Source organism: Rhinopithecus bieti, unplaced genomic scaffold, assembly GCF_001698545.2.
Source record: "Rhinopithecus bieti isolate Rb0 unplaced genomic scaffold, ASM169854v2 scaffold_3714, whole genome shotgun sequence".
NCBI lineage: Eukaryota > Metazoa > Chordata > Mammalia > Primates > Cercopithecidae > Rhinopithecus > Rhinopithecus bieti.
The window spans coordinates 260794-271082 of record NW_016804161.1 but is presented as its reverse complement, the minus strand read 5'-3'; the positions used below and the strand labels follow the sequence as shown (position 1 = coordinate 271082).

At 43.9% G+C, this 10289-nt stretch overlaps 1 protein-coding gene across 1 annotated transcript in view; it reads left to right on the top strand.

Moving 5' to 3' along the window:
• Positions 1–830: 830 nt before the first annotated feature.
• The window catches only part of IGBP1 (immunoglobulin binding protein 1), a 13266-nt gene continuing 3807 nt past the window's right edge, over positions 831–10289 (top strand). Inside the window, exons 1-3 of the mRNA XM_017867038.1 lie at positions 831–921; positions 1104–1516; positions 1903–2196. Coding sequence (XP_017722527.1) covers positions 1329–1516; positions 1903–2196 — 482 coding nt within the window. The 5' untranslated portion in view covers positions 831–921; positions 1104–1328. The remainder of the gene's footprint in view (positions 922–1103; positions 1517–1902; positions 2197–10289) is intronic.

Genomic DNA, 10289 nt, shown 5'->3' with positions numbered 1-10289 from the left:
TTTGTTCAAAACAATGATGTCCCTTCTTTGAAGTCCTGAAATTATATTTTTCATCAGTTCTGTCCAGTAGAAATATAATGGGAGCTACAAATATAGTTTTAAATGATCTGGCAGGCACATTTACAAAGTGAAAAGAAACAAGTACAATTAATTCTAATAACATATTTAATCCAATATATCCAAAAGGCTATCATTTCAACATGTAGTCCCTGTAAAAGTATTGACATTTTCATTCTTTTTTTTTTAATGTCTTTGAAATCTGGGGTTTTTTTACACTTGCAGCACATCTCGATTCAAAATAGCCACTTTCAAGTGCTTAGTAGCCACATGCAGCTAGTAACTACCTACTGAACAATGCAGTTCTGCATAACTGGGCTGCTTTCCAAACTGATCACTTTTTTTTTTTTTCAGATAATGACTGATACTGAGTACTCAGGCTAGCCAGAGTGGTGCAAAGATGAGTCAAATTCATTGTGATAAGAGAGATTTGTAAGTCACTAGCAATTATACAGTGTGGTAGGTGCCATGATAGAGATGCAGAGAAGAAACCCAGACTTGGCGGCTGAAGGGCACAGGATGGAAGGCGGTGGGGAGACAAGGAAGGTTGCACAGAAATAACATTTGACATAGGAACTAAGTGCACGAAGGGAAGCCGGCTGTGCGGTGACCGGAGTTGCAGGTTACCAATCTTGCTGAGGGGGGCTCCACTGGACCCCGGGTCGTAGGCGTGTTTGGTGTGAAGGGGGAAGAGGACGGGAGAGGATTGGCTGGGAGGAACCCGGAGCTCCAGTTGGTGGGTGGACGGAAGCCGCAGGGGGGCGCTACTTGCACTTCGCGCTCAAGCGACGGGATCTTCAAACCGTGGGAGTGGCGCGGCGGCTGGAGTCCCTGGACTCCTCAATCGAGGGAGCTACTCGCGAGGTAAGGGGCGCGCCTGACCGGCTCCTAAAGCGCACTCGCTCGTCCGCACTCCTCGCGCTCCGAATTCAGCCTCGCCACACCCGGGCTTCAGAGCCCACAGAACTTCTCAGCCCCGTGTCGGCGACGAGGAGCTCATGGTAAAACAGCGCCTAGGGTTTCGCTTGTTTGTTTGTTTTTGACAGATGCCTACGACTTGTAATAGGCTGCCTCATAAAATGAGTCTATGGAAACGGTTGCCAGGGCCGGCGAACGGCGGCTCCCGGAAGTCCTTTGATGCTTTGGTAACAGTGAAGCTACTGGACCAATGAGGTGCCTCTTCCGGTTTTGTCCGCGGTCGCCCAGTTCTTCTTTATCAAGGTTGCCTTTGACCCCGGGAAAGAGATCTTCCGGGTTCCTCTCTCCCCAAGATGGCTGCTGAGGACGAGTTACAGCTGCCGCGGCTCCCCGAGCTGTTCGAAACGGGCAAACAGTTACTGGACGAAGTAGAAGTAGCGACTGAACCTGCCGGTTCCCGGATAGTCCAGGAGAAGGTGTTCAAGGGCCTGGACCTCCTTGAGAAGGCTGCCGAAATGTTATCGCAGCTAGACTTGTTCAGGTATGGGGGAAGATAGTAATAATGGCTGAGAACGAAGGTAATAATGGTTACCAAGGGTGGAGCCATTGCGTCTGAGTGGAGGGGACCTTTAGTAGTGAGAACCTTTCGTTCCTACTTACCACTGCGATCTTGTGTACATTGTTTACATTCCCCACCTCTCTTCCCAGATGGTTGATATCCCACGACTCTGCTCACTAGTGTCTGCTGATTGCAAGGCATTGGGTGTGAGCGCTCAGCCACTTTCATTAAGTGAAACTGGGCGCTGTTACCCGTGCCTCCTCCCTCTGCTCCACTCCCAGCCCAGCCTCCCACTCCGTCCCCCAGGAGCCAAGGGCCACAATTTGAATGCCTAGCCAGGCTTCACTGCCTCCTTTTTGCTCTTCCAGCCGAAATGAAGATTTGGAAGAGATTGCTTCCACCGACCTGAAGTACCTGTTGGTGCCAGCGTTTCAAGGAGCCCTCACCATGAAACAAGTCAGCCCCAGCAAGCGTCTAGATCATTTGCAGCGGGCTCGAGAACACTTTATGAACTACTTAACTCAGTGCCATTGCTACCATGTGGCAGAGTTTGAGCTGCCCAAAACCAAGAACAACTCAGCTGAAAATCACACTGCCAATTCTTCCATGGCTTATCCTAGCCTCGTTGCTATGGCATCTCAAAGACAGGCTAAAATAAAGAGGTGAGTCAATAGGTATAATATGAGGGCTGCACAATGGCAGTGCTTTTCGGGAGCATGCTTTCTTGGCGGTTGGTGGGGGGCCAGAATGGTGTGTGTCACTTTCTTGGTTCTTATTGAGCATAGGCCCTGGGGAGAGCAAACTTTCCTGAGTTTTTCAAGAAGCCTCTGCTTTTGTTGAGATGATTATACTTACCTATCAGACCCCTACTACCTTATGATTGCCAACAGCAGCAATGTAATTTAGCAGAGTGTCTCCCAACCTTTTCCACATCCATCATAGCAATGTTCACATGGTACAGTGGGGTAGATGTCTCTGGAAGACAAAGCTAGGCCATTTTATGGTCCACTGATTGAGGAGCTCTGTTCAGACTGCTGGAGTAGATGTGTAACATCCTGAACTCATCTTAGTCCTGGCACAGCTTCATCGTGTGATCTTGGAAAAGTTGCTTACTTTCTTAGGTTTTTTTTTTGTTGTTGTTTGTTTTTTAAACAACATTTAATGGGTGGTCATGCTGTCTAGGAACTATGCTAGGCACTGGGGATACAAAGTATATAGGTGTTTGTGTGAGTATGAGTGGTCCGTGCCTTGGAGGAGCATACAATCTGGTGAGGAAAAAGGGCATAGAAACAGAATATCAATATACACTGATGTTATGGAGGGTTATACAAGGTACTATGAGAGCAGATGGGAGGGGCACCTAACCAAAGGGAGCAGGAGAGAGGAGAAAGCTCCCTCGAAGAGGTGACTCCTGTGCTTAGTTCTTTAAGGGTAAATAGGAATATCCAGAGGAAGAGGAGAGGAGGGCATTAGCCAGCAGAGTGTGTAATAGCCTTAGTAAAGCCACAGAGGCGTTAAAGAAACTGGTGGGTGGAGATGTGTAGGACGAAAACAGCAGCTATAAGCAATTAGGTGATGGTAGAACACAAAGAGGGTGGTGGTAAGGGGGAAGGAATGATACTGAAGAATGTTGTAGGGTCCACATCAAGGAGAGCCTGGGATGTGAGGAACGTGAAGAGAAACTTGTTGCTGAGAACTTGATAAGGTGTTTGAATCCCAGCTCGACCGCTGTGATTAATCACTGATTTTTGGCAAGTTATTTAATCTTTCACTACCTGAATTTCCCCAGCTGCAAAATTCAGATAATAATAGGTCCTTCCTTATAAACTGGTTTTTGAGGATTAAAAGAGAAATATATATAAAGCAGTTAGCACAATGTTTGACACAGTAAACACTCAAAGTCAACTATTATTTGCGGCTAAGAGCATGGGTCGTAGAGTGAGAGACCTGGGTTTGAGACCCAGCTTTACTTATGATCTGTTGGACTTTGGGGAAGTTATTTAACCCAACTGAGCCTCAGCTTTCCTCATATGTGAAATCTAAATAATAATGGTACAGATGGTCCCCGATTTGCGATGGGTTGTCTTAGAATTTTTTGACTTTATATTGGTGCAGAAGCAATACACATTCAGGGGAACATCAATAAATTACATGAGTTATTCAACACTTTATTATAAAATAGGCCTTGTGTTAGATGATTTTGCCCAACTGTACGCTAATATAAGTGTTCCGAGCATGTTGAAGGTAAACTAGGCTAAGCTATGATGTTCAATAAGGTGTATTAAATGCGTTTTCAACTTCCCATATTTTCAATTTATGATGGATTTATTGGGATGTAGCCCCGTTTTAAGTTGAGACACATGTGTACCTACCTCAGGGGTTAATAAGCACAAATGGGAAAAAGCACATAAAACAGCACAATATCTGGCACATGGTGAGTATTCTGTAAATGTCAGCTGCTATCAGATAGGACACGCCAAAGAGCTTACTCTGGTTGGTGACTGAGATCCACTGAAGAGTTCTGTTTCTTTTTTCTTTTTTTTTTTGATACAGAGTTTTGCTCTTGTCACCCAAGCTGGAGTGCAGTGGCGTGATCTCGGCTCACTGCAATCTCCACCTCCTGGGTTCAAGCAATTCTCCTGCCTCAGCCTCTCGAGTAGCTGGGATTACAGGCACCTGCCACCACGCCCAGCTAATTTTTGTATTTTTAGTAGAGATGGGGTTTTGCCATGTTGGCCAGGCTGGTCCGCCTCGGGCTCCCAAAGTGCTGGGATTACAGGTGTGAGCTGCTGCGCCCTGGCTGTTTCTTTTCAAATAGTAGCATGATCACATTTGCATTTTAACTAGTACACTCTAACAGCAGTTAGGAAACAATGAGGGAAAAGATTAGACCCAGTTAAGTCACAAAGGTGACTGGGGTTTACTATTGCAATGGTAGAGGGATGGGGGAATATATTTAGGAGGGTTGAATCTACAGGAAACCTGGTGATCAATTGGTTGTGGAAGGTGGGATAGAAGGAAGCAGCAAGGAAAGATGTCCATGTTTCTGATTTAGGTGGATGGCTGTGAAATTTATTGAGATGGGGAAAGAGGAAGAAGAGAAGATGGGGGAAGGGGAGAGTATGAATTTAGTATTGAAACATGTTGAGTTTAAGGTGCCTAGGAGATAAGTAGAGGTATCTGTTAGTCTGAAGCTCAGAGGAGAGGCTTGGTCTAGAGAGCTGAAGATGATTCATTTATTCAAAAATATTTATTAATTCCTTCCTGTGTGCCAGGAGCTGTTCTAGGTGTTAGAGAATCAGATAAAGTCAGTGCTGCTATGGAGCTTTTATTCTGGTGCTAGAGAAAAACAATAAGCTAGTAAATAATGAAATTTCAGCTGGTAAGGACTATGAGGAATAATAAAGTTAGGGGATAGTGAGTGACTGAGGATATGGGCTAGACTGATATGAAATGGAATTTAACATCCTGTCCTTTGTAAGTAGTTGGGGGCAGCCTGTCAGCAGGTAATAGGTAGTTTTAAACAGTGAGTTTGGTATCCAAATAATTATACAAAAAAAAAAAAAAAAACTGCAAGAGAGAGACGAGGGAGTGGTCACATCTGGTTGGAGGGATGAAGAAAAGGTTTCAGAACATAATGGCATTTGACACCAGGCGCGGTGGCTCACGCCTGTAATCCCACGCACTTTGAGAGGCCTGAGGCAGGTGATCCACTTGAGGTCAGAGTTCACACCAGTCTGTAACATGTGAAACCCCGCCATCTTAAAAAAAAAAAAAAAAAAAAAAAAAAAAAAAAAAAAAAAAAAATAGCTGGATGGTGATCCTCCTGTACCCAGGTACTCGGGAGGCTGAGGCAGCAAAATCGCCTGACCGGGAGCCAAGCCGCAGTGAGCCGAGATCGTGCACCAGCACTCTAGCCTGGAATATTGGAATGAGACCTCTGTCTCAAAAAAAAAAAAAAAAAAAACATAAATGGTATTGAGACGGTCTTACAGGAATGCGTAAAAACTAGAAATAGGCGAGCATGGTGGCTATACCGTATAATCCCAACACTTTTGGAGGCCAAGGCGGGAGAATTAGCCTTTGAGCCCAGGCGAAGTTCAAGAACAGCCTACAAGCAACAAGTAAACTCTGTCTTACCAAAAAATAAATATAAAAAATTAGGGTGGTCGGCGCAACAGTCCTGTAGTCCCAGCACTCCAGAAGCGAGCTGAGCTGGGAGTATCACTTGAGCCCCCTGGAGGATTGAGCGCCAGCTGACTGTGATCCGCACCATCTGTATTCCAACCTAAGGTGACAGAGTGACCTGTCTCAAAAAAAAAAAAAAAAAAAATTTTCTTGATGCTAATAACTAGACTGCTCATCTGTAGAAAGTTTGCAAAAACAGAGAATATTTTTAAAATTAACAATAAGCCCTCAATCCTACACTCTGGATGAATTGTTAACTTTCTGGTGTGTTTCCCTTTCGACATATAGTTATTAAGCTAATAAATTGGAATGCTGTACTATCCTGTTTTTACACCTGACATACCGTCAAGCATTTCCTCGTGTTTTGAAATCATGACCTTATTGAATGTTCCATGTTCTAAGTTGTACCATAATTATTTAATCTGTTATCTATCAAATAAAAACTTGTATATTTATGCTATTCTGAAGAATGACTAATACACACCACATCTTAACTGCACTGTCACTGTTTCCTTAGGGGGAATTTTCCGGAAAAAGCCAGTGAATGGAGATCCAAAAGTGATCATGCATAGAAAAAACATTAACTATGGTAAAACTTTCCACCGATAACAGAGTTCCAGATATGGTTGCACTTAACAATTGTTTAGGGATCATATAGGATAGTTATAACAATAGAAAAGCCAATAAGGCCGGACACGGTGGCTCAAACACGCCTGTAATAATCAGGAGGAACCGAGGCGGTGGATCACCTGAGGCAGAATTCGAGACCAGCCTGGGCCAAGAATGGCAAAAACCTCCATCTCAAACAAAAATGCAAAAATTACCAGGCGTGATGGCCGGTGGGCTGTAAACTCACTTCTTGGGAGGCTGAGGAAGGCAGGGAATTGCTGGAACCCAGAGTGGAGGTTAAGCCTGAAATCGCACCATTTGCACTCCAGCCCCTGGTCTGACAACAGTGAGACCCCATCTCAAAAAAAAAAAAGAAAAAGAAAAAAGAAAAAAAAGACAATCCAATTGGGCAAACAGAAATATCCTATTGTTTTGATTTGCATTTCTTTGGCCTGCCTGCTTTGAATGTTTTTCTTAAATGCCTGACAGATATCAACACTTAACTTTATACTAATGTCTCCCACATTAATATCACTAGCCCAGACTCTTCCTGACCTTCAGACCCATACTTGCAACACCCTTCCTTCATGGGTGTTTCACAGACATGTCATACTTTGAACCCTTGGCTTTTAACCCCAAATGTGCCTCCACAGCCATCTCAGTAAGTGTACCACCATTGACTTAGGTTTTTAAACCAGAAACCTAGGATTTACCTTCAATTCCTCCCTTTTTCTGAATTTTCACATCCAGTCTATCAGCAAAGGCCTGTCCATTCTAGCTACAAGAGCTATCTTCTATCCTTCTATTTCTCTCCATCTCCACTATCATACCTCAGTCTAGGCTACCAACATTTCTCACCCTAGATAGATAAATCAGCTCCAAGGCCTTGTGTGATCTGCTGCCTGCCTCTTTTCAGTCTCACCATGTGTCATTCTCCCCTCATTCACTAGACTCCAGCCACAATGACTGTCTTTCAGTTCTTTGAATAGACCCAGCTCTGTCCTCTATTGAATCTCTGCGTGTGCAGTTCTCTTTGCATGGAATGCTCTTCATATGGCTAATTCTTCATCCTCTAGGTCTCAGCTTGAATATCACTCCTCAGGCCTTTCCAGATCAGTCTCTTTAAGTAGTTAACAACTATTATTCTCTCTTTGCTTCATGTTTGTTTCCTTCTTGGCACTTATGTGCAGTCATTTCATGTGTCTTTCTGAGTTTTGTCTTTCTCCTCTACTACAGTATATACTCTATGAGGGCACAAGCCATTTCTTGTTCACTGTGTTATGCCTGCCATAGAGCTTGGCATATAGAAGTTACTAAAGCAATACTTATTGTTGACAAGCAGAAGAAACAAGATGAACAAAAGCCCAAAGCCAGGGTATATTTAGGTATGTTCAAAGACCATGTAATAATCTGGTTTGGCAGAAGCTAAGAGGAGTATGGTTGCAGCTCTGCATAAAGAAGTGATATGTATATAAAATAGTGAAAAAGAAGAAAGGCAGAGGGAGAAATACAAGTTAGCATGTTATGATAGTACTTCAAATAGGAAGGAGTGATAAAAAATGAAGTTATAGCTATCAGAGATACTACTTTTGCAAGAAGAGTTTACATGGTTAGAAAACAAATTACTCAGATCCTTATTTACTTTCTGGAAGTCCCCCAACCCATGCCTTTAGATATTGAGGCCGTCTTACATAAAACACCTGAATGGTGTGTCCTCTCTCTCAAAACCTGTTTCTTCATGTATGTCCTGTATTTCCCATATCTGAGGAGTATGAGTCTGGTTGAGTAACAGCAACTCCATCCTTTTGAGAGAAATAGAGAAGTGAACGCTGGATAAGTAATGAGTCTAGTTTTGGATTTACTGAATTTAGGTCCTAAAGTGGCAACTGGATAGTCATTTCCATAGACAGATTGAAATGTGCAAGTAAAGTTTATGAGACTGTTTTGTGACTGATGTGAAAGATTTAGGAGGCCTCTGCTTTGGTTGGTGTAGATGAATTTGCCAAGGAAAAACATGTAGACAGAAAAAAAAACTCAAGGATAAAACTTTGGGGCAAATTAAGGGAGAAGGAAGAGGAAGGAAAGAGCAATCAGAAACTCAGTAAGGTAGCCGGGCGCGGTCTCTCACGCCTGTAATCCCAGCACTTTGGGAGACTGAGGTGGGTAGATCACGAGGTCAGGAGTTCAAGACCAGCCTGGCCAAGATGGTGAAACCCCATCTGTACTAAAAATACAAAAAAAATTAGCTGGGCCTGGTGGCAGGTGCCTGTAATCCTGGCTACTCGGGAGGCTGCGGCAGGAGAATCACTTGAACCCGGGAGGTGGAGGTTGCAATGAGCCGAGATTGCGCCACTGCACTGTAGCCTGGGCAACAGAGCAAGACCCCGTCTCAAAAAAGAAACTCCATAAGGTACAGGTACTTACAGGAGCCTGGAAAAGAGAAAGCAAATGTTATGTCCTCTTTGAAGCCTTTCCCTAATTATCTTCCCTCCCAGATACCATGGCATTTAGTTCATGTTACTTATCACAGTATAACTGTCAGTCTCTAGACTTGAAACTCCTCAAGGTGAGAGACTGATTAATTGTATCTCAGTATCCTAATTATATCATTGTATATAATTGCATCCCTTGGTGCCCAACCCAGTAATTGGATCATAGTAGGTACTTGGAGGTGTCTTTGGGAGAGACAGAGTGGTCATAAAAAGATGGAAGCAAAATGCCGTAGCAGAAAAAGCCTAGACTTAGGAGTCAGACCTGGGGTAACTAATCCAATTTCTACCACTTAATAGATGTGACATCATTTAGCAACCCCCCCCAGCCTCAATTTCTTTATCAGCTAACAGTGTATTGCTGCTTACAAAGCACTTTGATTTGTGTTTTTCCATTTGATCCTTGTAACAACCCCATGAAATAGACATTCTTGTCCCCATTTTAGAGATTTAAAAAAATCAGGGGGAGCGAGCGCTCTGAGAATTGAATTGCCCAAAGTTACATAGCTAGTAAGTGGCTAGGTTAGGATTTAAACTCAGGTGTTCAAATTCCCAGTTCAGTAACGTTCCCACTGTAGCATGGAAAAGAGAAGAGTAGGCCAGGTGTGGTGGCTCATTCCTGTAATCCCAACACTTTGGGAGGCCAAGGCGGGCAGATTGTTCGAGTCTGGGAGTTCAAGACCAGCCTGGGCAACATGGCAAAACCCTGTCTCTACAAGAAATACAAAAATTAGCTGGGTGGTGGTACATGCCTGTAGTCCCAGCCACTCAGGAGGCTGAGGTTGGAGGATGACTTGAGCCCAAGAGATTGAGGCTGCAGTAAGCTGTGATCACAGCACTGTACTCCAGCCTGGGTGACAGAGTAGAGACCCTGTCTCAAAAATAAAGAGAAGAGCGATCATTTAAAAGGGTAGAAAAATGAGTTGAGGGAAAGTGTTTCTAAGACAGGGGAAAGGCGCCAGTAGAGTGAAAACTAGCTGCTAACGACAAGGAGGATGATCAATAAATAGAGTGAGGCCTGGAAGAATGTGTGTGGGGTACTAGATTGGTAACAAAAGTGGAGTGGTAAAGACATTACCTTTGATCGGGCATAGTAGCTTGTGCCTTTAATTGCAGCACTTTGGGAGGCTGAGGCAGGAGGATCATTTGAGGCAGGAGTTCGAGATCAGCCTGGGCAATGTAGTGAGACCCTGTCTCACTACAAAAAAATTAAAAATTAGCTGGGCGTGGTGGTGTGCACCTGTCTTAGCTACTCGGGAGGCTGAGGTGAGAGGATCACTTGAGCCCAGGAGCTCGAGGTCGAAATGAGCTGTCATCACACCACTGCACTCCAGCCTGGACAACCAAGTGGGACCAAAGCAAAACAAAAAAAAAAAGACATTACCTTGGAAATGCCTTGGTAGAGACAGAATCAGCTCCTTAAAGACAAGAGTAAAAGAGGAAGAGAGAAGTTTATATATATATATATA